The sequence below is a fragment of the Erinaceus europaeus genome, unplaced genomic scaffold (assembly GCF_950295315.1).
Source record: "Erinaceus europaeus unplaced genomic scaffold, mEriEur2.1 scaffold_403, whole genome shotgun sequence".
NCBI classification, from domain to species: Eukaryota; Metazoa; Chordata; class Mammalia; order Eulipotyphla; family Erinaceidae; genus Erinaceus; species Erinaceus europaeus.
This window is the reverse complement of record NW_026648090.1, coordinates 46,356-74,150: the sequence shown is the minus strand read 5'-3', so window position 1 is coordinate 74,150 and position 27,795 is coordinate 46,356. Positions and strand designations below refer to the sequence as shown.

At 43.0% G+C, this 27,795-nt stretch overlaps 1 protein-coding gene across 1 annotated transcript in view; it reads left to right on the top strand.

The window, feature by feature from the left end:
• The window catches only part of NOX3 (NADPH oxidase 3), a gene marked incomplete at its 5' end in the record, with an annotated part of 51,030 nt that extends 23,734 nt beyond the window's left edge, over window positions 1–27,296 (top strand). The window contains 3 exons of the mRNA XM_060184724.1: window positions 7,090–7,236; window positions 11,335–11,459; window positions 27,170–27,296. Of these exons, the coding sequence (XP_060040707.1) occupies window positions 7,090–7,236; window positions 11,335–11,459; window positions 27,170–27,296 (399 nt within the window). The remainder of the gene's footprint in view (window positions 1–7,089; window positions 7,237–11,334; window positions 11,460–27,169) is intronic.
• Window positions 27,297–27,795: the final 499 nt, after the last annotated feature.

Here is a 27,795-nt window from a genome sequence, read left to right as displayed (position 1 = left end):
ATCTTCAGAGGATAGGAAAACTGAGGCCATCTGATTTCTTCATAAATTGTCTCCCTTCATCATCTCCATAATACATAAGTGTGATAATGGTTATTTATGGTGTATGTCCCATGCAAAAAATGGCCTTCAGGTTCCTGACCTAATATAATAAACAGATAATTCAAATAAAAAGACAGCGGGCCAAGAAAGGCAAAATAAATAAATAAATCCATATACTTCTTAAATATATTAGTAAAACAAAGGAGAGTCTGCTTGCTCTTCTAATGAGTGAAAAATGCATTTAATTTCATCCATTTAGTTAGAGAAATTATTTACTTTCCCTCTCCCTCTCACCGGAGCTCTGGATACTCCTGGAATTAATCATGTCTGCAATCCACACAGAGTGTTATAATAAATTGAGCATGAGGGTGTGTGTGGTGCGGGGAACATAAGACCCCTGTTTGCTTCTCCAGAAGATAGAGGTGCTTCTTCCCTTTAGTTCAATGGCCGTGAAAATGTTGCTTTTGTGTTGTTCCTTATCCTAGCCCTGCAGAAAGTAGCCAGTGTTCATGGCTTTTAACATCCTGGTTTATTAGCGCTACAAGCCATCCATGTCGGTGGTGTCTCTGTTAAAAATTCAGATGAGATATTCAACAGTTGAAAGTCCTCCTGCTTTTGCCTCCACTTCAATCTCACCACTACCACTGGCCTGTTCAGAAGAGTTAATGTTAAGCCTTTAAGGACATTTCGTTGCTTCTATTGTTTTGTTCTATTTTTGGTTTGGTTTGATTTGGCTTGGCTTGGCTTGGCTTGGCTTGGCTTGGCATGGCTTGGCATGGCTTGGCTTGGCTTGGCATGGCTTGGTTTGACTTGGTTTGGTTTGGTTTGCTTTGCTTTGCTTTGGCTTGTCTTGGCTTGGCTTGGCATGGCTTGGTTTGGCTTGGCTTGGCTTGGCTTGGCTTGGCTTGGCTTGGCTTGGCTTGGCTTGGCTTGGCTTGGCATGGCTTGGTTTGACTTGGTTTGGTTTGGCTTGGCTTGGCTTGGCTTGGCTTGGCTTGGTATGGCTTGGCTTGGCTTGGTATGGCTTGGCTTGACTTGGCTTGGCTTGGCTTGGCTTGGCTTGGCTTGGCATGGCTTGGTTTGACTTGGTTTGGTTTGGCTTGGCTTGGCTTGGCTTGGCTTGGCTTGGCTTGGCTTGGCTTGGCTTGGCTTGGCTTGGCATGGCTTGGCATGGCTTGGCTTGGCTTGGCATGGCTTGGTTTGACTTGGTTTGGTTTGGTTTGGTTTGGTTTGCTTTGCTTTGGCTTGTCTTGGCTTGGCTTGGCATGGCTTGGTTTGGCTTGGCTTGGCTTGGCTTGGCTTGGCTTGGCTTGGCTTGGCTTGGCTTGGCTTGGCTTGGCATGGCTTGGTTTGACTTGGTTTGGTTTGGCTTGGCTTGACTTGGCTTGGCTTGGCTTGGCTTGGCTTGGCTTGGCTTGGCTTGGCTTGGTATGGCTTGGCTTGGCTTGGTATGGCTTGGCTTGACTTGACTTGGCTTGGCTTGGCTTGGCTTGGCTTGGCTTGGCATGGCTTGGTTTGACTTGGTTTGGTTTGGCTTGGCTTGGCTTGGCTTGGCTTGGCTTGGCTTGGCTTGGCTTGGCTTGGCTTGGCTTGGCTTGGCTTGGCTTGGCTTGGCTTGGCTTGGCTTGGCTTGGCTAGGCTTGGTTTGACTTGGTTTGGTTTGGTTTGGTTTGGTTTGGTTTGGTTTGGTTTGGTTTGGTTTGGCTTGGCTTGGCTTGGCTTGGTATGGCTTGGTTTGGCTTGGCTTGGCTTGGCTTGGCTTGGCTTGGCTTGGTATGGCTTGGTTTGGCTTGGCTTGGCTTGGCTTGGCTTGGCTTGGCTTGGCTTGGCTTGGCTTGGCTTGGCTTGGCTTGGCTTGGCTTGGCTTGGCTTGGCTTGGCTTGGCTTGGCTTGGCTTGGCTTGGCTTGGCTTGGCTTAGCTTGGTTTGGTTTGACTTGGTTTGGTTTGACTTGGTTTGGTTTGGTTTGGCTTGGCTTGGCTTGGCTTGGCATGGCTTGGTTTGACTTGGCTTGGCATGGCTTGGTTTGACTTGGTTTGGTTTGACTTGGTTTGACTTGGTTTGGTTTGACTTGGTTTGGTTTGGTTTGGTTTTCTGCCACCAGGCTTATTACTGGTGTTCAGTGCCTGCATGATTTTGCCACACCCAGTGGGCATTTTTATCTTTCTTCTAAATAGACTATGAGAGACAGAGAGATATATATATAGAGAGAAAAAGACAGAGAAAGAAGAGGCACCACAACCCCAATCCACCACTTATGAAGCTTCTGCCACTGCAGGTGTTCCCATGTGGTGGTCTGGGGCTAGAACCCAGGTCCTTGCACAAGGCAACCTGTGCACTCTACTGGGTGAGCCACCCTCCAGTCCTTCAAGTTCACTTCATTCTGCTTCTTCTTCATTCATGTGCGTACTTAGGCTGAACTCTTAGTCTCTGTGCTACTTTGTCCCAGGTGTCTGTGATAACAAAACCTGCAGCATCTGAAGTTAACATGACAGACAGTTAAATTACAGCAACAACAATCAGAAAAAAAAAAAAAAAAGAAATCAGGACAGCAATAGGATTAGGTATTCAGGCAAGATACTGCTTTCTAAACATCGGTAACAATCTTTACTTTGGAAGAGAATATGTCTCTTGGGGGAAAACAGTCATAATTTGCTCCAAGGAAAATCTCCACCCTCCTGCTCTCATGAAGCTCCCATCTGTTCTGGCATTACTATTTTTAGAGATTTATGTAACTATTTAGTGACAGAGAGAGAGAGAGAGAGAGGCCGACCTTTCTGGCCATATGTAGTACTACAGGCCAGACCTGGAGCTTCCAGCATGCAAAACATAAGTCTACGTTCTGAGTCACCTCCCCGGCCATGGTTCTGTTACTGGTTCACAGCCTGCAGATGTCTTACTCAACTCCAGTTGCTGTAACAAAAATGCCGCAGACTGGGCAGCCTGAACATCAGTTTGTTTCTCTGAGTTCTGAAAGCTAAAAGTGGATGGTCAGAGTGTCACGTAAGAAAGTCTGATGAGGGCATCCTTTCTGGTGGACAGCCTCCCTTTTTTCTAATTGTGTCCACCCAAGACAGAGGATGATGGGAAAGGAAATAGCTTACCTGGCAGAGTGCATGCCTTGCTGTGTGTGAGGTCCCAGGTTTGAGTCTTGGCATTTGAGAGCCTATCTGTTCTATAAGGAGAAAGAAAGGAAGGAAGGAAGGAAGGAAGGAAGGAAGGAAGGAAGGAAGGAAAAAGAAAGAAAGAAAGAAAGAAAGAAAGAAAGAAAGAAAGGGAAAGGGAGGGGGAAATGAAAGGAAAGGGAAGGGAAGGAGAAAGGAGAGAGGGAAGAAAGAAACTGCCCTCAGGCATGAATAACAATGACACTAATAACTACAACAATTGAAAAAAAAACAAGGGTATCATAAAAGGAAAATAATTAAATATTTTTTAAAAATCTTAAAAAGGAACAAAGAGAAAACCATAGGCTCACGTAAATTCTCAGGTGTGTTATTCACCCAAAATCGTTTCTAAAACCCACTCGCCCTCTTTTGTGCCATCTTTCTTTTTAATATAGCCTCTTCTCAGTCATATGCTAAAAAGCTCCTTTTGTAAAGCTCGGGTGTTCCTCTCTTTCAGAGCAGGATATGCAAAAAGGATTAAACGGGTCAGGCAGTGTCCCACCCACTGAAGCTCATATCATACTATGTACGAGGGCCCATGCAGTGACCTGGTTTGAGCCCTTCCTCCCTACCTGCACTGGGGCTGCTTCACAAGAGGTGAAGCAGGTCTGCAGGTGTCTTATCTTTCTCCCTCTCTATCTGCTTCTCCTCTCTCAATTTCTTGCTGTCCTTTCTAATAAAATGGGAAGAAAAAAAGTAAATTGAAAAAATGGCTACCAGCAGTGCTCCTGGAGCCACAGAAAAGAATTAAACCAGGGTTCTCTTCTTAACGAGAGTTCCTTTTTTAAAAAGTTTCTTTTTTATAATTATTATCTTTATTTATTGGATAGAGCTAGCCAGAAGTCAAGAGGGTACTGTTCGCGAGCATAAATCAAACCACCATCCACTGCAAGGAAGCAAAGATGTTTATTGACGAATTGCAATCCGGGCCGAGATGGAGACTGGCCGCAGTCTACCAAGCTCGACCCTGAACAAGGCTCAAACCACACAATTTATAGGAATTCAGACTACACTCAGGGAGGGGGAACACATCACCTTGTCAACCTACATCCAATAACAGGCTATAGCAAACACAAAATCCAATCATTTCAAACTTAGCAAAAGCATGATTCATTCAAAGCAAAGCGCGGGCTAGTTTCAAATATAGTAAGATCACACAACCAATAGAATTCAACCAGGCAGGGTCGCCACATCCTCCCGCCATCAGCTATGACCACCCATCCGGTAGACAGCACACCACAAAGTCTGTGCAAAGGTCCTGATAAGGCTTGTCCCCATGCAGGGTCCTTAAAACAATGGGTGGCCTTCACTGATTAGGTCCTGTTTATTCAAGGGGGAAGGGGCAAGGAATTTTCCACCTCATACTACAAGCAACTCATACTAAAAGCACTTAACAAACAACTGCATAAAAACGGAATTTCAAGGCTACTGCCTTTTACAGGTACGGGGAAATAGAGAACAAGAGAAAAAGAGAGACACCTGCAGCACTGCTTCACCACTCACAAAACTTCCCCCCCTGGGGATGGGACCAGGGGCTTGAACCTAGGTCATTGACCTTTATAACCCGTGCTCAACCACCTGGCTCCTAGAGTTTCTTTCTTAAAGAGAAATGTCTTAAAGCTTAACTATTGTTTTCTTCCTAGTATTTATAGATATTTTAAACTATAGTTCTTTTCTCTACAGTAAAATAAAATTCCAGCCTTAATAAATACTCAAACGACAGTTCTTTCTCAAAGATAATGTGATTTAAACTAGAGTTCCTTCCTCTCCCACACTAGTAGGTATAAATTAAAATCTCTTTTTTCAATTTTACTGTCTTTATTTACTTTAGATAGAGACAGAAAAATTGAGAGGGGATGGGAGACAGTAGAGAGGGAGAAAGGAAGTTGCCAGATTGATGGCTTGAACCCAGGTCCTTGTACATTGTAGCCTGTGTGCTTTGCTAGGGGCACCAAGATTAAAGCATAAAGGATTGAACCTGGGACCTCCCTGGGTCACCTGGCATGTGGGTCCTATGCGCCATATCTGTGCTAGCTCCAGACCCTCCAATGAGTCTTTATTATCTAAAGAAAATAAAAGTGAGTCCCTGCTGGCTGCCCTTTTGTGTTTCCAAATTCCATTTGGGCATATGAACTTCAAGCAGAGCTCTGACACTGAAGTTCAACCCAGTTTATCAACTTCAGGCTACCTCCTCCCTCTCCCAAAGGCCCTATCAGATTATTCAGTTCTTTGGAACGTGTGTGGGGTGTGCGTGTGATATACTCTGCTCTAACCTTTGGGACTACATTCACATTAAATTCAGCCCCAGAAATTTGGGGCAGTGGAGGAGTGGTACTGTTACGTAGGAATGTAAAAACAGCCAGGAGAATGAATAAATCTTGTCTGCTAGGGTTTGTTCCAGGTACAGTTGCATTGAGGAAGGTAGTGGTGGAGTGTGTGCCTCTCGTGGTTAAAGATTCATCACAAATAAACTCAGCAAAGAATTGAGGAGAAATCAGGGAGTCGGGCAGTAGCGCAGCGGCTTATGCGCATGTGGCGCCAAAGCGCAAGGATCCGCGTAACAATCCTGGTTCGAGCCCCTGGCTCCCCACCTGCAGGGGAGTCGCTTCACAGTCTGTGAAGCAGGTCTGCAGGTGTCTTTCTCTCTCCCTCTATGTCACCCCTTCCTCTCTCCATTACTCTCTGTCCTATCCAACAACAACGACATCAATAACAACAATAACTACAACAATAAAAATAAATAAATAAAAGAAAAAAAAGAATTGAGGAGAAAGTATGATTTTTCAGGAAGTTTAAACTTTATTCAGGAAAACTGAGAACACGCACATGTTGGAATACATGTGAGCACAGAAAGAGAGAGAGGTGGAGCATGAAAGCTATTTATTCACATGTTGATGCTCCCAGGTGTAGCAAAGAGAGAGCCGCTATGCCCATAACAACTTCTTATGAGATCCCAAGCCCCACCTTCACTTCTTTTCTAAGCCACACCCACACCCTTTACCACTCCTATCCCCACCCCCACCCCACCCCCACACACACACTTATTTTCTCCCCCTAACAGCGTGGGAAACGCAAGTGCCTGGAGAACACGTGTTCTGGTGCAATGCAGCAGTCTGTATTCCCCAGGCTCCCTATTCATTCTCTGACCTCAAAACCATGGTCTGAACCTCAAAGCACAAACATCAAGCCTTCATTTCAGAAACCCAAACCACCAGCAGTCCAATGACATTTGCAAAAGATACAAAAGCATTAAAAGCAAATTTCTTCCTAGACACCTAGACTCCCTGTCTCCCACCCAGATACCCACCTACCCACCCACCTACTTTCTTTGACATTGTTCTGTCTCATGGGGTGAGGATGGGGGCGGGGAACTTGTGGCTGATGCATACATGTTGAGTTCTACAATTATGGTAAGCTTCTCTGTTCCAAAAGTCCTGGCTAGCACAGCAGATTAACTCTGTAGCTTTTGGGGTCTCTGGAGAAGAGAGTTCAAATCCCAGGCTTAGGTCCTTAGAAAAGATGAAGGAGAATTGGGCTCACTGCTGATCCCTCTGGGGACTCTTGAAAGGCACAGTGAGTGGTGGTTATTATGAACCTCATTCAAAAGCAGTCCAGGCAGGGGGTGTGAAAGAGCTGATTCCCAAACTGAGCAACTGGCACCAGCCCACAGGCGCCTGACTCTGAAAGCACCCTGAGCTCTTTTCAAATGCAGTGTGGATTTTTTTCTTTCTTTCTTTCCTTTTGAAAGAAATCACAGTGCGACTGTGTGCCAGGAGCATGCCATTTTGCAGAAGTGCCAATAACTGAATGAAGATCAAATCATCTAGGGAATATGGCATATTAGGCTAAGAGCGTCAAATCTGTGACCTTACCTTCTCTCTCCATAGATGTATTTCTACTGGATTTGCCGAGACCCAGGAGCTTTTGAATGGTTTGCTGATCTCTTGCTCTCTCTGGAAACACACTTGAGTGAGCAGGGGAAAGCCCACTTCCTGAGCTATCACATCTTTCTTACCAGCTGGGATGAAAATCAGGTATTGATAAGACCCCCCAAAGCTAAGCAATATTATCTGACTCGTTTAATAATAGAGCAAAGCCTAGAGGAGCGTTTTCAATAATGAGCTCCACAGCTAACTGGTATCATGAGAAAATTGTTCTTATGTTTTGGAAAAAAGAAAGAAGAGGAAAATAAAACCCGATTGGAAAGAGCTATTCACGCTGTAGCAATCAAAGAACCCACAGCTGACTCGCTGAGGAGTAGAAGGTCAGAAAAATAGGTTGGTTAATGGGCTACAATCCCAAGTTGGGAAAGCTAAGAAAAATTACACAGTGCAAAGTGGCACTTGTCATTTTAGTGGCATCAAGTGAATGCTATTGATCAGCAGAAACGTCTTGTTGAGCTTCTAATTGGCTCTAATACTAAGCTTTTTGAGCCTGTCAGAGTTCAACAGAAATATTCCCAGGTGTTTACATTCAATATTGTGCCTTCTAAAATGTGTGAGCGTCTACAGAAAGTAATTATTATGAATGCATGATTTAGCAAGAGATTTCCTTCCCCTTAGAAGTTCTTAGAAATTGTGTGCACATCGGCTTATTCACCTATAACCAAAATGATTGTCATGGCACAAGTTTTGCAGTGAGTGCATTAACGATATCCTAAGGTCAGGTTTACCAGGGACTGTGTATAGAGATATTGTGCTCCCAGTAATAGCTGAGCATTGATAATGTTGAAGGATGACTACTCCCTGAGAAATCCGTTTAACTCCTGAAATACAGAGCACAACAAGGAAGTGATGACTAGATTATAAAAGGTAGGTTCTAATCAGCACTTCGGTTGCACCAACAATTGATGTTTATTTTGAAGAATGTCTTTCATCTAAGGAGTCTCACATGAAGCCGTAAGTTTACAAATAAACACACTCCAACAAGTCTATGAGTTGTTTCAGTCTCTCTCTCATATCTCTCTATATTTCTTTTTTCTCTCTCAAACACACACACATACATACAAACACATTGTTGTTGAACTCAGCTTCTACAGATGAAGAAAACTTTTTCTGAAATTCAGTAGCTTTGGCGGGGGAGACAGTATAACTATGATGCAAAAGACCATTATGCCTGAGACTACCAGGCCCCAGGTTCAGTCTCCAGTACCACCATAAGCTAGAGTTGAACAGTGCTCTGATATCTCTCTCTCTCTCCTCTTTCTACCTCTCTCTTTCTTTCTCTCTCTCACCTATATTTTCCTTTGTATCTCTCTCTAATTAAAATAAAATATTTAAAGAAAAATTCAGTACCTAAGGGAATTGAACCCTTGACTCAGTATCCAGAGAGAAAGAGGACAAGTTGGTAGGGGGAGGGGTATGCTCAGACTTATAGTGGGGAGATAAGAAACTATATGTCTGTGATAATTTCTTGTAAATGAGACCCCACCTCCATCCACAATAAGCTGATTTTTTTTTAAGTAGTTCAATAGTTAAATAAATATTCAGGTTTTATTTGCAGCCCTCTATAAGTATTTATTTCTCTGGGATAATTTGAAATATAGGTTTCTTGGGAACCAGGCTCAAAACATCTTAATGAATTAAATGGTGCTAATTATGTTTACCAAACAAACACTTTCCTTATGCAGATGGGACTTTTGACTAATGATCCATTTGTTGAAGTGCAGACAAGGCCTTTTTGTTTTGCATTCTAGTATCTTCCTCACTTTTTTGTAACTAACATGAATGACTCTCAGTGAGGCTCTTTTTTAGTCATTTAGGAATTGCTAAGACTGATTAAGTGACAACCTAACTCTACCCCATCCTCTCCTTGTCCCTTTCTAAAAGTATGTAAAGCATACTTCTCTGAAGACAAGCAAATTAAAATAAACATGTCCCTCAATTTCTGCCATGACATATTGAAAATTCTTTCGACACTCAAATTAAGGTGGAAAAAAATACATAATTGGTGAGTTCTGTAAGTTAGGAATCAGGAGGGTGTTTTAGAAAGAGCCAATTGTTAAAAGGAATTCAATCACCTCCAAGTGGCAGAATGACAAGAACAGAAGGGACAGATGGGAAAGGTATCACAAAGGGCAAATCAACAGAGTTTAGAGATTAATTGAACACAGGGCTGAAAATATGGAACAAATAGAATTCCAAATGTTTGAGCATCAGTAATTGGAAGCATAGCAGGGCCACTGACACAAGTAGGAAAAGCCCTTTTGCTATTAGATAATGCCATAACTTCTCAGCAAAATCTTGATGTCCCCTCTCCTCCTCATTGATAATTAACAATGTATTCTGGCCCATACTCCTCACTGTCCTCTGCCCTGGAGACATGGAATGATATGTGACCTACTCCTACGTCCTACACTTTCAGAACCCATGGCATTTAATGGTCTTTGTCCTCCCCTTCTACCAGATGCAAAGAATTGCTCCTTCTGTTGCTTGATTTTTAATGTGGTACAGAGACCTCAGGCAGGTATAACACCTGCCAACTTCTTCATTCTTTATTTTAGAAAGAGGGAGTGATCAATAGAGGAGAGAGAGTGAGAGACAGAGAGAGAAAGGTAAAAGAGGGTAAGGCACCACAGAACCACTCTGTCTCTCATAGTGCTTCCCCCATTGTTGTCCCAGATTCTCCCATGTGATACCAGGGTTCAAATTTGAGCCTTCACATGGTCAGGTATAGGCTCTACTATGGCCTAACTCCAAGGTCCCTAGAATTATTGTTGTTCTTGTTATTTAACCCCATCTACTTCTTCAAATTGATCACCATAGTGTAAAATGAATCATTCTAGTTCCTGGATAATTTGTGACTTCAAGTGACTCCAACATTCCATTGTGGTGGGAGAGATGCTGCAGCACAAGCCATATAAGTTGAATTCCTGTCACCTCATATGCCCAAGTAATACTCTGGTTCTTTCTTTCCCTAATAAGTACCTCGACAGAACTGTGGAGATAACCTAACGGTCATGCAAAAATAGTTCCATGCCATAAGCTCTGATATCCAAGTTAAATCTTCAGTACCTTCATAAGTTAGAAAAGAGAAGAACTCTAGTTAAAATAAAATACCCAAATATATTTTTAAATAAAAAGAAGTCTGGCAATATAGCTTACCTGGAAGAATGTCTGGCCACCCCCATTCTGGGGGAGGCTTCAACACTGTTGTGTCTTTACTTGTCTTCCTCTGTCTCTGTGTCTCTGCCTCTCTTTCTATCTGAAAAAGTCAGACTGGACTATTAAAGCCTCTGCAACAACAATATAACAAAATAGTCAAAATTAAGAGAAATATCGGGAGTGGAGAGGGCTGGCGCAGCGGGTTAAGCGCAGATGGCACAAAATGCAAGGACCGGCCTACGGATCCCAGACGAGCCCCCAGCTCCCCACCTGCAGGGGAGTCGCTTCACAAGTGGTGAAGCAGGTTTGCAGGTGTCTGTCTTTCCCTCCCCCTCTCTGTCTTCCCCTCCTCTCTCCATTTCTCTATCCAACAACAATGACATCGATAATAAAACAACAATAACTACAACAATAAAACAACAAGGGCAAAAAAAGGAAATAAATAATTTTTAAAAAATGAGAAATATGTACTCCAAGTTCATGTTCTTAAAAAAAGGGGGGGGGGAGTCGGGCATTAGTACAGCGGGTTAAGCACACATGGTGCAAAGCACAAGGATCATAAGGATCCTGGTTGGAGCCCCTGACTCCCACCTGCAGGGGAGTCGCTTCACAAGCGGTGAAGCAGGTCTACAGGTGTCTATCTTTCTCTCCCCCTCTCTGTCTTACCCTCCTCTCTCCATTTCTCTCTGTCCTATCCAACTACAATAAGATCAATAACAACACTAATAACTACAACAATAAAACAACAATGGCAACAAAAGGGAAATAAATAAATATTTTTTTAAAAATCCTCTGGGTATAAAACACTTGATTTCAACAGTTGCCTGAGGTAGACTACAAGAAATAAGCCATGATACTTAACCTGAAATGGGAAATCATTGAACTCTGAGAGGAATGCTAAACATTTCCAGGCCCATAAAAGTGGTTTTGTGAATTAAATCTATAAAGGAACACCAATTTTAAAAAAATTATTTACTGGAAAGTTCTTTTTTACCTAAGTGTCATCTGATAACACCCTTTTTGTTCTAGGCAGCTTACATAGCTCTACACTGGGATGAAGGCACAGATGTGATTACAGGCTTGAGGCAGAAGACTTCCTATGGAAGACCTAACTGGAACAAGGAGTTTCAGCAGATTGCCTGCCAGCACCCCAGGTAAGACAAGCTCTTTTTCTTCTGCCTACCGGGAACCTCCTTGGAGAAACACAAGCAGCTGCTGACATGCAAAACACTAGGATCACAAGCTGCTTAACCTTCCATAGGAGGTATCATATTTAGAAATTAAACGAAGACCTTAAGGGAAAAGTAATAATCATCAAGGGGACTGGGAACATAGTACAATGTGTCAAGGCACAGTATTTGCATGCCCGAGGCTCTCAGCGAGTCCCAGGTTCAACTCCTGGCACCATCATAAATCAGAGCTGAATAGTGCTATGGCCTTTCTGTCTATCTCTCTCATAAAACAAATCAGAAAGAGAGAAAGAGAGAAATAAAGTAAGAAAGAAAGGGGGGAAGAAAGGAAGGAAGGAAGGAAGGAAGGAAGGAAGGAAGGAAGGAAGGAAGGGAGAGAAAGAGGAAAGAGTAGTCATGGGATATTTCAGTAAACACGAACTTCTGTTCAATTGTCATACCACACCTGACAAACATCACTCAGAATTGCCATTATTCATACTCACACACAAATGAAAAGAGTAGTTCCTAAATGATCTCTCTCTTCTGGTAATCTTGGGCAAAGACAGCGGACTTCACATATGAGTGTTATATTTTTTTAAATTTTTTATTGAGAGATTAATAGTTTATAGTCAACAGTAAAATACAATAGTTTGTAGATGTGTAATGTTTCTCAGTTTTCTACATAATAATTTAACCCCCACTAGGTCCTCTTCTGTCATCATGTTCCAGGACCTGAACCTCACCCCTCACCCCAGAATCTTTTACTTTTGTGCAATACACCAACTCCAGTCCAAGTTCTGCTTTGTGTTTTCATCCCATAGTGAGATCATTCCATAGTCATCCTTCTGTTTCTGACTTATCTAACTTTACATGATTTCTTCAAGCTGCATCCAAGATGAGGTGAAGGTGAATTCACCATTTTTAACAGCTGAGTAGTATTCCACTGTATATATAGACCACAACTTTCTCAACCACTCATCTGTTGTTGGACACCTGGTTTGCTTCCAGGTTTTGGCTATTACACATTGTGCTTCTATGAACACAGGTGTAGACAGATCTTTTTGGATGGGTGTGATTGGTCCCTTAGGATATATCCCCAGGAAAGGAATTGGCAGGTCATAGAGAAGGTCCACTTCTAGCTTTCTGAGAGTTGTTAGAACCATTATTCTGTTGCCCCAAAACCACAGTGAATTCCTAAGCACCCAACTGGAGATATCCCTTGTATCCAGTTCTAAACTGCATTGAGGATATCTAGCAAAGCAGACAAAAGGGATAGGCTGTTTTTGTTTGTTTGTTTGTTTGTTTGTTTTTTGCCTCCAGGGTTATCACTGGGGCTCTGAGCCTGCATTATGAATCCACTGCTCCTGGAGGCCATTTCCCCATTTTGTTGCCCTTGTTGTTGTGCTTGTTGTAGTTGTTATTGTTTTCATAGCTGTTGTTCTTGTTGGATAAGACAGAGAGAAATGGAGAGAGGAGGGGAAGACAGAGAGGGGGAGAGAAAGATAGACACCTGCAGACCTGCTTCACCACTTGTGAAGCGGCCTCCCTGCAGGTGGGTAGCTGGGGGCTCCAACCGGGATCCTTACACCAGTCCTTATGCCAGTCTGTCCTTGAGCTTTGCACCACCTGCGCTTAACCTACTGCGCTACCACCCAGTTCCCTAGGCTGCTGATGAAAGACTGGGATCTGAAGTCTGCAGACCTGCGGTAAATCCTGACTCTGTCAGTACCATGAGCTTGTGCCAGGCTGGTGACTTTCATCAGTATTGGTTGGGTCTTTTCTGTAAACCACAAATAATAATTGTACTTACCTGCTTGGCTTCTCTGTGTATTACATGAGTACATGCATGTTAAGTGCCCAGAACAATAGTGTAAATTCAGTATAAATATTATCTATCACTAATACCATGGCTATTATCCTAATATAGTATTAAAGTATCTAATAGTATATTTCATTACATATCATGTATTATTTATTTGAGCAAATATAAGTTATATAGTCTTATCATTAATTTTGTATATCATAAAATATGATTATATATTACTTTATAATATGTGCATTATATTTCTTAGTTATATAATGTAGCATATGATACATAATAATAAATAATTGCACTGTATTGTGTGCTATATGATTACATATCTCTATAACTTTTCATAGCTTCTTAACATTTTTATGCCCAGTAGGTTATTTTCCTGTTGAATTTTACTCTTTTATTTTTGTCCATTCCACTACATTTTTATTTGTTTATCTGTAATGAAGGAGAGATACAGAAACAAAATTGAAACCAGAGCATTGTTCGGCTCAGGTTTATAGTGAGGCTGGGTATTGAACCTGGGATCTCAGAGCCTCAGGCATGAAGGTCTTTTACATAATCAGTATGCTGCCTCCCCAGCCCCAAGATTGCTCTTTTTAAAAACATTTTTCTTGCATTCCCTCTGTGTCAGAACCATTCCATTTTCTTCTTCATTTTCATCAAATTTTCTTGATTTCACTTTTCTAGACTGGTGCTTAGCCAGAAATGGCGACTAGATGATTTCACCGACAATTTCCTCAGAAAGAGTAAAGGCAGAGAGGACCTGGGAGGTGACTCGGTGAAACATAGAACATTAGAAGTGACAGGGTGGTGTTCTGGCCTCTCTCCCTCGGTTCTCTTCTCTCTCTCTCTCTCTCTCTCTCTCTCTCTGTCTCTCTGTCTCTCTGTATTGAAAATGAAGACAACAGGTGGAAAACTAACAAAACAGTGCAAGCACATATGGTAGAACCCCAACCAGGTGCTTTGTTATTGTTGCCATCTTCTCCTTTTGGGAAAAAAGAAAGATCTACTCATCCAATAAATACTTTCCATTACAATTCCAGTGGTCATGAGTTGATGGCCCCACTCTGAAGACTCTTGACACAGATCCATATATGTTGGGTCCAAACACTTTAGACAGGCCTTCTCCGATGATTCACCTTCATCTTTCTCAAGTCTTGTTGTCTGTGCTTCTCTTTGTTCCACATGAACGTTGCAGCCCAGTAGCAAAGGTCTTTTAAACCAAACCAGTCAAACTTCCACCCACTGTCCCCAGCAGAACAGGAGGGGCGCATGGTCAGAAACACAGCATAAGGAGACAGAAAACAGAGCCACATCCTGCTACCCAGAACAGGTTGCTGCAGAGCCCTGAGAAGCCAGTCTGATTTTGCAGGGAGTGAGGAGTAGAGGGTGAGGAAGGGAAAACTATGTAACTGACACTTTTCCTTTTTGCTCCCTCCCCCAAGACAGTGGCCATCCCTTTCCAGAGACGATCATCAAAGTACTGAGAACGCACTGGAGTTTTTTGTATTTACATATGAACCATAAAATAATAACTTGAACCATATCCAAGTAGAAAATATAGCCACATCAACTCTCTCTTATGGAAGGAGTATTTCATCTTTCCCAGAGAAGAGAATTGCCCAAGCTCTGGATACCACTGAATCAAGCCTCTATAGCACCCTCTGTAGCCAACAAAGAAATATATATATACACATATAGTTTTTGAGAGAATGTGCAGTGGTATACCCATGTAAGCATACACATTACCATGAGTGAAGACCTGAGGTTTGAGATTCCACTCCCCACCTGTAGGGGGAAAACTTCACAAGCGGTAAAGCAGGTCAGCAGGTGTCTGTCTTTCTCTCTCCCTCTCTGTCTCTCCCTCTTCTCTCAATTTCTCTATATCCTATCAAAAATAAAATAAAATAAAGCAAATTTTAAAAAATAAATATGGTGGCCAGTAGTAGTGAATTTTTCATGCAAGCACTGAACCCTAGCAATAACCTTGGTGGCAATTAAAAAATTAAATTTAAAATATACATATATATATATATATATATATATATACACATATATATTGCCTCCAGAGTTATCACTGGGGCTCAGTGCCTACACTATGAATCCTCTGCTCCTGGAGGCCATTTTTTACATTTTGTTGCCATTGTTATTATTACTATTTTTGTTGGATAGGACAGAGAGAAATCAAGAGAGGAGGGGGGGACAGGGGGAGAGAAAGATAGACACTTGCAGACTTGTTTCACTGCTTGTGAAGTGACTCCCCTGCAGGTGGGGAGCTGGGGACTTGAACTGAGATCCTTACACCAGTCCTTGTGTTTCTTGTCCTGTGCATTTAACCCTCTGTGCTACTGCCCGGCCCCCTAAAAGTATCTTTTAAGTGTCTATATGTACAAGTTGCAGAGTAAAGAATCTGAAACACAGCAACTTGTTACGTAGCTGCAGCCATCATTGTAATTAATATTTGACCTCTGTAAGCAAAGATCAATTATTATTTCATCTCTGAAGTACTAGATTCCCTTGGAAAAGATTAGCCACCAGTAATGATCTTAGCCTCTTCTGACAAAAGATTTTTTTTGTAATTTTATAATGACCTCCTTAAAGTAATTTTTGCTTTCTGCTGTGCAAAAGAAGATTTATGTTTAATGAAGCTTTTAATGAAGAAATCTCGGAAAGAGAATGCCAATAAAATCTAATTTTTAAACAAGAAAATCTAATACGGAGAAGTATTTCAACATCCTGGCCTTTGTCCAGATATAAATGAAACACACAATCCAATTACCAGTCTGTACAAAGGACACAGTAACATTAATTTTCCTCAAGATGGTTATTAAGGAGATAAACAGTATGTTTTCCCCTTATTATGTCAAGGATACGTTTGTTCCCAAGCCCACTTGGCTACTTTTATGAGACGTTTTTGTCCTGTCATTAACTCATATCTTTTGGCCAAGATGAATCCTGAAAGAATTGGTGGATTTGTTCGTGGTCTCAGAAAAGGGTCTTTGTTCTTGAGGGCCTTTGAAGTAAGCTCTCAACCATTTCTATTCATCAACTAGAAGCCAAGGATTCTTAGGGCTTTACTCTTTTAAAAACATTTACCTGTTCACTCAAAGCCAGAGTTTGTTCTTGCTCTAAGAAGAAGGAGTTAAATCAAAGGAATAAAGGAAAAGAGGGGCAAAAGTTTTTTTTTTTCTTTCTCCAGAACATGAAAAACAGTAACGAAAACAAAGCTTGAAGGAAAGCACATCAAAGAGAATAGCACAAGTTCCAAAGGAGCCAGAAAAATGCAAAAATAACAGTAATAGAGAAACAAATTGATGAGCGTCCAAATGAATACAAATCAGGGAAGGAAAAGAAAAAAGTTAAAAAGAGATCAAAGGCAGAAAGTAGAAACTTAAAAGTGTATCCTACTGTCTTTATTTACAATTAATGTTCATAGACATGCCGTTGTTACCAAAAAGCACACGTATCTTTTTTTTAAAAAAAAAAAAAAAGGTCAGGAAAATAATAAGAGAATGTGTATAAATTAAGCATTGTATTTGATAAGCCCAAGTCCACAACCATGAGACAGTTGTTGCTAGACAAACAGGAAGAGTAGTTTAAACAGGAAAACCATCAAAAGTCTTCTCCCAATTAAAATATAGTAGGTTAATTATACACATTCCTCATTGCTGTCTTACTAATGGAGAGTCATCAAACACAAAAATGTAAAAATGGAAGCGGTATTTCATCTTCTGTAAACGTTTTCAAAATGGCCCCATGCTTTAGACAAATGTTCAGAAATCCAGGGAATGGTTTTCAAGAAAGCAGATAGAATGGAAACAAATAAAGCTTTATTACATCTCACTCCTTTTTCTTGATTCATACACAGACATTCTGCCTATACTCTACCTCCTAGCTTGGGGGATTGGTTGGCTTTAATTAGCTGACTATAAAATTTTTTCTATTGAACTTCAAGCCTCTGTCTGACACTTCACATAAGTTACATAAGATGCCCTAGTTGTATCTTTCACCCCAAATTGTAAGGGTAAAACTTTCTGCTAGTAGTTGGCATAAGAACTTTGAAGGTTTGGTTGCTTTTGGATAACTTTAGTGGAAGTGGTTTTTCTCTCTTGAAGAAGTTAACAGAAAACAAAAGATGGCTGCAATAGTACTACTTGGAAATGACAAAAGAACATTTCAGAGCAACCTGACAATAGAGAAAGGGACCCACTTGCCATACGTCTTGAAGCTTCTAGCCCATATTGTCTGAGTATATTTTAGAAGACCCATTGTTTTCAGAAATGTAAAAATACCTGTGTACTAAATCGAGCGAGCGTGTCCATCTGGACCCACATTTGCTTCTGTGCTCACCCTCCAGTCCTCGTGTGCTTGAACATATGTGTAAAATGTAAAATGTCTTTAAATGATGGATGGTAACAGACAGGACCTACTATCTCACACAAAATCCCAAACACTTACTCGGTCCCCCAAACAATGTTCAGAATGGTCAAAGGAATAGGCTTCAAAAGAAATCTCTCCTATGTTGAATGATGGCTTCCTAAGAAAAATAAAGCCCCCATAAACTTAGGGCTGAGGTAGTGACTGGGTTTTTAAATGGTATCTTGTCACCAAAGGATGTTTAGCTCTCCTGTTAGAATCAAGGGAAGATTCAACAGCAAAGAGTGACACTAGTGGCTTGGGTGTCAAGGGGTTGAGGAGTGAGAGAACACAAGCTAGGTTTGTCATTATTCTACATGGTTTCTTTGGCATTATCTATCCATCCTGCTGTAAGTTATGGTCAACAGCACTAGGATATTTCTGTATGAACGTGAACAGATTTTGGTGTCTTATCCAAGGAAGAGGAGAGCCCACTGGCAGAATGATGGCTTCACCATTCATTCCCCAGGCTTCTTATGCTACAAACTGATCACTTGTGTTACTCTCCTGTCTGACCATAGTTTCCTCACAGGGACCAGCTGTTTCTAGGATGTCCTGAGCTTAGTACAGTAGTCAGTAGATGAAAGGACAATAAAAAGAGAAAGGAAACCAGGAAAAACCTTCCTAATTCCTGTCAAAAGATGATGGAGTTGTTGGGAAGAGGGCAAGGGGAGTCTCAGAGGTGAGCTAGGGCTGTTAGAGATCTCTGCCATGCCTAGGGAACAGCTGAGTCATTAGGATGAAGAAAAAAGTACCAGAGCACAATCCTACCAACCACTTAGTACATGGGGTTTCTTAAAAAGTGGTCAAAACTGGGGAGATATCTCAGCAGGTAGAGTAAGTTCTAGGGGACCGGATGGTGGTGCACCTGTTTAAACACACATAATAAAAAGCACAAGGACCCAGGTTTGAGGCCCTGACCCTTTGCCTGCAGGGAGGAATGCTTCCCAAACAGTGAAGAAGTTCTTCAGATCTCCCTCTCCCTCTCCCTCTCCCTCTCCCTCTCCCTCTGCCTCTCCCTCTCCCTCTCCCTCTCCCTCTCCCTCTGCCTCTGCCTCTGCCTCTGCCTCTGCCTCTGCCTCTCCCTCTCCCTCTCCCTCTCCCTCTCCCTCTGCCTCTGCCTCTGCCTCTGCTCTCCCTCTCCTCTCCCTCTCCCTCTCCCTCTGCCTCTGCCTCTGCCTCTCCCTCTCCCTCTCCCTCTCCCTCTCCCTCTCCCTCTCCCTCTGCCTCTGCCTCTCCCTCTCCCTCTCCCTCTCCCTCTCCCTCTCCCTCTCCCTCTCCCTCTGCCTCTGCCTCTGCCTCTGCCTCTGCCTCTCCCTCTCCCTCTCCCTCTCCCTCTGCCTCTGCCTCTCCCTCTCCCTCTCCCCTCTCCCTCTCCCTCTCCCTCTCCCTCTCCCTCTCCCTCTCCCTCTCCCTCTCCCTCTCCCTCTCCCTCTGCCTCTGCCTCTGCCTCTCCCTCTCCCTCTCCCTCTCCCTCTCCCTCTCCCTCTCCTCTCCCTCTCCCTCTCCCTCTCCCTCTCCCTCTCCCTCTCCCTCTCCCTCTCCCTCCCCCTCTTCTCCCTCTCCCTCTCCCCCTCTTCTCCCTCTCCCTCTCCCTCTCCCTCTCCCTCTCCCTCTCCCTCTCCCCCTCTTCTCCCTCTCCCTCTCCCTCTCCCTCTCCCTCTCCCTCTCCCCCTCTTCTCCCTCTCCCTCTCCCTCTCCCTCTGCCTCTGCCTCTGCCTCTCCCTCTCCCTCTCCCTCTCCCCTCTCCCTCTCCTCTCCCTCTCCCTCTGCCTCTGCCTCTGCTCTGCCTCTGCCTCTCCTCTCCCTCTCCCTCTCCCTCTCCCTCTGCCTCTCCCTCTCCCTCTCCCTCTCCCTCTCTCCTCTCCCTCTCCTCTCCCTCTCCCTCTCCCTCTCCCTCTCCCTCTCCCTCTCTCTCTCCCTCTCCCTCTCCCTCTCCCTCTCCCTCTCTCTCTGTGTGTCTTTCTCTTTTCCCCCACCTCAGTTTCTCTCTGTCCTATCCAATTAAAATGGGGGGGAGGAATGGCCACCAGGAGCAGTGGATTTGTAGTACGGGCACCAAGCGTCTGTGATAACCCTGGAGGGAAAAAAAGGAAGGAAACAAAAAAAAGAGTAAGACTCCCATGTCTGCTGTTCCAGTCAAAATACTGGCTCTGCGTGTAACAGAGTGGCCTCTCTCTCTCTTCCTATGAACTCCCTGTCTCATGAAGTGAAGTAAAATAAAATAAAATAAAATAAAATAAATATTTAAGTGGCCAACCCAGTCAGCATCTGTAATTATTGGGGGGGGGGGGGGGGAATCACATTGCATCAAATTCCTTGAAGTCATTTCAAAATGAAAAATGTTCTCCAGTAAGGATTCACCCCACAATGTATCCACGGTCTGACGCTGAGTTTGCAATCCTCAGCCTCCATAAATCCACGGGAAGCTCCCGTTCATCGATTTTATTTGCAGAGTGCACTCAGGGTCTAAAGTAATTTGATTCTCTTTGAAACAGGGTTTAGGGTCTGCCCCGATAGGGTTATAACTTACCAAGCATAAAAGTCAACCCAGAAAACACGCAGACAAATCGAAAAGAGAGGCGGACCCGGGATAGCAGAAACAGGGAAGGTCAGTTAGGTGGTGGGGTATCCCCTAGGAGCCCCCCCCCCCCCCCCCCCCGCTCTGCTGCATTTCAACCCCTTGTGGGTGGCGTTACAGGCTTTTTCTGTGCCATGCATTGCGGGGCTGCTTCTGAAAACCGCACGAGTGGATAAGCAGAAAAGAGCATTTAAAGGGCATTTCCATTCTTGCTCATTGAGCCAAAAGTAATGCCACTCACATTAGCCATCTTTGTAGTCTGTGCCAACACTGTCCTTTGTTCTTCAAAGTCACCAGCCCAGACTGATGGACGTGACATATACTGTCCCCAAGCCAACTCCACGCACAGCAACCAGCTCTGTAAGGGGACATTTCAGAATTCTGACTAGTGTTTCTAGCAATAGAGAGCTTTTGCAGGCCCTCTTTTTGAATTCTAAGCAATCGTTGTTAACGAAACTTTCGAGAAGAAGCTTTTATTTATGTACCAAGCACAGCATGACTCTGTTGGATTTGTCCAGAGTTGCACAAAAGAAAACAAAAAACAGGGAGTCGGGCGGTAGCGCAGCGGGTTAAGCGCAGGTGGCGCAAAGCGCAAGGACCTGCATAAGGATCCAGGTTCGAGCCCCCGGCTCCCCACCTGCCCTGCGAGGAAGTCGCTTCACAAGCGGTGAAGCAGGTCTGCAGGTGTCTCTCTTCCTCTCCCCCACTCTCTGTCTTCGCCTCCTCTCTACATTTCTCTCTGTCCTATCCAACAACAACAATAATAACTAGAACAATAAAACAACAAGAGCAACAAAAGGAAATAAATAAATATTTTTTAAAAAGAAGAAGAAGCCTTTGCCACTTTGTGTGTGTGCAGGTGGGGGTTGTGGATTCAATACATCACGGACTTTTTTTTATTATTGATTTAATATAATTTATAAGATTATAAGATAACGGGGATATTTCCACACGACCCACCACCAGAGTCCTTCCTGTGCCTTCATTCCCCAATAGTAACCTCCATACATAGTTCTCCCAAGGTCATACCACACTCTAACTATATATATTCTTTTTACAAGTTCATGCACGCACATTCAATTTATAGGAGGAAAAACTGATCTCTGCACCTGACCTCAAGATGCCCAAGGGAAGGGGAGGAGAAGGCAGGAGAACAGTCATGCAGTTTGCTTGTTGAGAAAAATCAGAACAGTGACATCATGCATAGCGCCATTTTCTTTTGGAAAACTTAGCACAAAAAGTTTGGAAAACTGTCTGCCAAAATGCTTATGAGAGTTCTTTCCAAGTGGAGGGAATCATTAATTCACTTTTTTAAAAAATCATTGCTTTCTTTTTTTTTTTTTTTCTTCTCCAGGGTTATTGCTGGGCTCAGTGCCTGCACCACGAATCCACCGCTCCTGGAGGCCATTTTTCCCCCTTTTGTTGCCCTTGTTGTTGTAGCCTTGTTGTGGTTATTATTACTACCATCGTTGATGCCGTTCATTGTTGGACAGGACAGAGAGAAATGGAGAGAGGAGGGGAAGACTGAGAGGGGGAGAGAAAGACAGACACCTGCAGACCTGCTTCACCGCCTGTGAAGCGACTCCCCTCCAGGTGGGGAGCCAGGGGCTCGAACCCGGATCCTTACACCGGTCCCTGCAATTTGCACCACGTGTGCTTAACCCACAGCGCCACCACCCGACGCCCTATTACTTTCTTTTATTTAGCGTCTTTTTAAATTTTTTTTCCTTGAAGTTTAATTTTTTTAATTTATTTAATTTGATAGGACAGAGAAAAATTGAGAGGGAAAGGAGATAGAGAAAGGGAAAGAGAGAGGGGAGGAGAAACCTACAGCAGCTTCACTGCTCTTGATTCTTCCCCCACAGATAAGGGTCAGGGACTTGAACCTCGGTCCTTGCATGAACACTTAACCAGGTGTACCACAGCCCAGACCCAATTCATCAATTCCTATTTGATTGCTTCCCTGTCTTCATGTTTTGTGTGTTTACTTATATTTTCTATGAGAGTCATCATTTAATAATATTGAAGTGCTTTCAATTTGCCAAAAGCAAGAAAGTAGGTTCTAACCCATAAGGGGTTAGGTTAAACAGAGAGAATTTGTGGCCGCCCCAGTGAAAGAGGGGACACACAGTTCCTCCTCAAGGAAGGACTACCCCCCTCAATGGTCTTCGGTCTCAAGAAACTGGCTTTCTTTTTTTTTTTTCTTTTTTCAATTTTATTAGTGATTTAATATTGACTTAAAAATTATGAGATAAAAGGGGTATAATTCTGCACTGTTCCCACCACCAGAGTTCTGTGTCCCCATTCCTTCCACTGGAAGCTATAACAGTTGTCAGGGTGCAGATATGGGTTAACTATTATTTCTACAACTCTCTTTCAATATTTGTATACATTTGGCACTTTTTGTTTCCCCATGATCCCATTTTCTCTTCCTTTCCAAGTCTGACAGCTCCTACTACTTCCAAATGTCCTTCCCCTTTTTCCTCTTCTTTCTCTAGGTCCTGATGAACTTGGAGTTCAGAACCCTCTGGTCATCTTCCCCTAACACTACTCCCCGGGAATATGAACCAAGATTCTTTTTTTTTCATTTATCTTTATTTATTTATTAGATAGAGTCAGCCAGAAATTGAGCAGGAAAGGGGTGATAGAGAGGAAGAGAGAAAGAGAGACCCCTGCAACACTGCTTCACCACTCACAAAGCTTTCCTTCTGTAGGTTGGGACTGGGGGCTCAAACCTGGGTCCTTCCCCTTCCCCCTTCCCTTCCCTTCCCTTCCATGGTTGTAACATGTGTGTAACATGTGTGTTCAACCAAGTGCACCACCACAGGGCCCCCGGACCAAGATTCTTTATGGGGCTCAGATGGTGGAAGTTCCGGCTTCCATAACTGTTTCTCCACTAGACATGGGCGTTGGCAGGTCGATCCATACTCCCCAGCTCAGAGAAACTGACTTTTCTGCCTAAAAGGAAAGTAGATAATGAAGAAAGGCTTTTGTGGGACTTTTTCTTTTTTGTTTTTTGCCAATCATATCACCAGTGAAAGTTACGTGAATCCAGAGTCCAGTGTCCTTAACAAGCCTGATGTAATAGTCACCACCTCAAAAGAGGCAGGGTTGCTATCTACTGCTGGGGCTGCCCGTGACATACCCAGAAGTCATCTGTCAGAGCTCTTTGAGATTCACTCCCAGAGACAGAGCACCAAAGAGCTTCCTAACATCCGACAAACACTCTCTGTGACTGCAGAGGAAAGGGCAGCTTATCCTGTGGGGCATGGCTAGTGGGCAATCTCTTTGGTGAAACCTGCCTTCCTGCGGGTGGGGGGAGGGAATGTCACCAACCAGAGCAGTGTCTTTCTTTAAAGGTAGCTCAACAGTGCTCTAGTCTCTCACAATAAAGTAATTTTTGAGTTTATTAAAAAAAAAAAAAGGTAGCTCAAGGGTATCAGACACCAAGTCATGCAGGGACCTGGGGCAGGGGGTGGGGCTACGGAGCCAGTTCTGACTGTCCTGAGTCATTCATTCTGAATATTTCCAGCCAGAACTCAGAACCACCTGAGTACTAGAGTGCTAATTTAGCAGGTCTCTAATCATGTCAGGCTGTGCATCTTTTGTTGAGGCTCAAGAAGTAGAAAGTCTTCTGTAGATCCGACTGGAAAATGCTGCTGAGAATTTGCCATGGGTCCAGGACAGGATCCTAAGCTGTGGTGACAATTGTCTCAGGTTGGCAAAATTGCTCACGTGGGTAGCGCGTTGCTTTGTCATGTACACAACCCAAGTGTGAGCCTGGCCCTCACCTCATTGAAGGAAGCTTCAGTGCTGTGGTCTCTTACACTCTCTGTATTTCTGCTTCTCTGTCATTCTGTCTGTATCCAAAACCAAGAGGAAAACCAATCAATAAAAAAAAAGACAATATTTTGTCTAATGTCCACTGAAGTTCTAAGTCCTACAGTTCCACCCATTTCATAACCAAGAGAAATAGGACCTTTGAGGAGATAATTAACATTACCAGAGTTACCCAGCAATGAATTCATGCAAACAACAGCTCTCTGAACCATTGCTTTCTTTTCCATAAACACCTGAAAATTGCTTCATTAAGTCAAAAACTCATATTTTTTGGTGGGAAATGTTTTCTGAACAAGCACATTCTCCAATTTAGCCACAGCAATGAAATCTTTAAAAAATAGTACTTACGCATTTGAAGAATACTGTCATTTACAAATGAACCCACTTGCTATTTCTCTTTGAAGCAGGGGTTCGAAATATAATTGAACCGTCAATTTCAACCATGGATATTATGATCCTGGGACACATAATTAAAATGTGGAGACAACACATGGCAGAGAACCAAGTGAATATGCAAGCCAACAGACAGTATGCTATCTCTGCATTTCCCAGCCAGACCCAGGTCTTAGGAAGGAGGGGATGGGGGAAGATTCTGAAAAATCTCTTGAAGATGGCATTTCTCAAGGTGTGGGTCACAGGGTCAACTGCTTCAGTGTCATCTGGGCACTGCTAGCAATGGATTCTTAGGTTTCAAATCCTAAAATTATGTGTTGACAAATCTTCCTAGACAATTTTATGCAATTTTATGAGAAATCCTTGCCTAGAGTAACCTCTTGAACTTGCACAGAAGGTTGGAAAAATGTTACAAGGAATAACCAAGATGAGGGGAAACAGGGCCAGAAAATAGCTCCCTTAGTAGAGTATGAGCTCCCTTAGTAAAGTGTGGGCCTTACTAAGTACATGGCTCTGGCTGGGTTGAAGACTCAATACTGCATGAAGTACCATAGACAGCATCAAGGGAGTTTGATGGATAATAGTGTGGCACTGTAGTGTCTCTCCCTTCTATGTCTCTCTATTTCTTCTATTTCCCAAAATAAAGAATAAAATGATTGGGTCAGAGAGATCAATCCATGGTATGTATATGCAAGTCCCTAGATTTGTTCCCTAGTGATGGGAAAAGAAGAGAAATGCAAACATGGTCCACATAAGATTGATCCCCCTGATTTTCAGAGGCCCTTCCTAAATTTGGGTACCCATGAATTATTTCTGTATAAGGAGGACTCGTGACAAGAGGTTAGAACAGCCTTGAGACAGTCACTATATGCAAAAATACCTCCTCAGCAGTTTCCAGAAATGGAGTGATCAGAGACCACTTTTCAGCAATCTCTTTTTCTTCCCTTTTTATTTTGAGCCTTTTTTTTTAAAACTAAAGTAATTCCAACAAAAAGAAATAAATTCACCTACCACCAAAGTTCTGCACCCTTCCCCAACCCAGCCCTTCTCTTCCCGACTCAACAATAACCACTGTAATTCTCACAACATCTTAAATGCAGTTCGGTTTGAACTTTAGGTGTGGGTGAGGTTTGGAACTGTACCCCTGTAATCTTATAATTTTGCAAACATCCATTGATTCACTAATTTAAAAAAATTCAGGGGTGGGAGTAGATAGCATAATGGTTATGCAAAGAGACTCATATGCTTGAGGCTCCAAAGTCCCAGGTTCAACCACACACACACACACACACACACACACACACACACACACACCACCATAAGCCAGAGCTGAGCAGTGCTCTGGTAAAAAAAAAATAATAAAGAAATATTTTAAAGAAATAAACTACATTGCTATGACTTTGCTATAAATGTTATCTATTAAAAGGCATGACTGGACAAGATATTTTTAATAACTAATGTTTAAAGCTTTCTAGAGGGCATTAGCTCATCTTGTTTTCAGTAAAACTTAGGAAGTGGTCATTATTATCTTGGCTTCACCCACATGAAAAGTGAGGTTCATAGTTTTTGGTCATGCAGATAATCAACATCAACAGAATCATATATTCATTGTTGCAACTCTGTCTACTGGTACATAAACAGGGAGCTATTCTGAGTGGTATGATTTCAGTAATTGTCGGGTTGCATTGCGGGGGAGAGAGAAGAGGCCAGGAACTTGTGGCTGAGTGGGAACGCAATGCTTTATTCACATGGCCGCCCCAGAGTTGGGTGTGAGCACAGTGGTTTGGGCCACATGGAGTTGGCAAAATGGCTGCCTCCCGCTATACACAACAGCCCTTCTCCAGGTCGGGATGTGGAAGAGAAAAAAGCAAGACTGGAACAACAGCGGGTTTTATAGGGTAAAAACTGGAAGTGGCAAGATGGAAATGGAAATGGCTAGGAAAGAGGGTGGAGAGAGGCAAAAGGCATGCTGGGAAGGTGAAAGCATCCTTAGCAACTATTGTGATGGTTTAACTGAATTAGCAATACCCTGAGTGGATAATGTGGTGAGGATCTTTCAGGCAAAACAATGATTATGTAAACAGACCATAGTGTCAGCAATGGAGCAGCGGGGGGGAGGGGGGGCTGGCTTTAAGGCCCGACAGTAATAAGTAAATCAAACCTGGTTCCAGTCGCCATTGTTGTTCTTAGGTCACTTGCCTTCTAGTCACCAATCCCAGAGTGCATTTGACCAAAGTCATCTGGCCAGTGTTGGCTCAACATCAGACTTTCCTCCCCATCTCCCCACCCTTTAATGGCCACCCCAGTTTACCTCAGTTTTCCTGTATCCACCTCCATGAGTGATTCAGGCCATAGTAGAGCTCAAACCCTATAAAATAGTATGATGCCAAAGGGAAGAAAAGAGACTCTAAGAAAAAAGGGAGGAATAATAATGGAAGGATTATTGAATAAGGGAAGGAAGAAAAACATAATAAAGAAGAATAAAGGAGGAAGGAAAAAAAAATAAAGGAAGGAAAAGACAGAAGGAGGAGAAAGAGCCACAGTCACAACAGTTTCACTCTATCTCTCTCGGCTCCTGACCAGCTGACCAACTTCCCACGTTGCCTAACACATTCCTTTCTTTTTTTTTCCTTCCTTTTATTGCAGCAGCAACATTGGTGTGTTCTTCTGTGGGCCCAAAGCTCTCTCAAAGACACTTCAAAGAATGTGCCACTTGTATTCCTCAGCTGACCGCAGGGGTGTCCACTTCTACTACAGCGACGAAAGCATCTAGACTTTGGAAATGCAATCCATGTATTGTATAAGTGGCTGCAATCTATAGGGCGGAGGATCAGACAGTAATCACTTTAGGCTCTACGGACCATGTGGTCTCGGTCACAACTACTCAACTCTGCCATAGTGACGCGCCAAAGTAGTAGCCACGCAGAAGCTCGTGAATTGGCATGACTGTGTTGTGATAAAACCTTATTGACGTAGAATTTCATACACTTGTATTGCATGCTAAAATATTCTTTTTTGAATTGTTGTCAGTGACTTCACACTGCAATGCCATTCTTGCCTCAGTCGGTAGTTTGCTGATCACCAACAGAGGCCATCTTTCTCAACTGTGTATTCAGGCTTCATGTTGCATCCAATATGGAGGCTGTGATAACACCTTGACTCATAGTCTCCTTTAGAGGACGTTTTTTCTCTAGCGGTAGGTTCTTTCTAGCCCTTGGGTCATTCTTGTTACTTTTCTTCAAGTCCATTTCCATTTTCTCATCTCCTTTTAA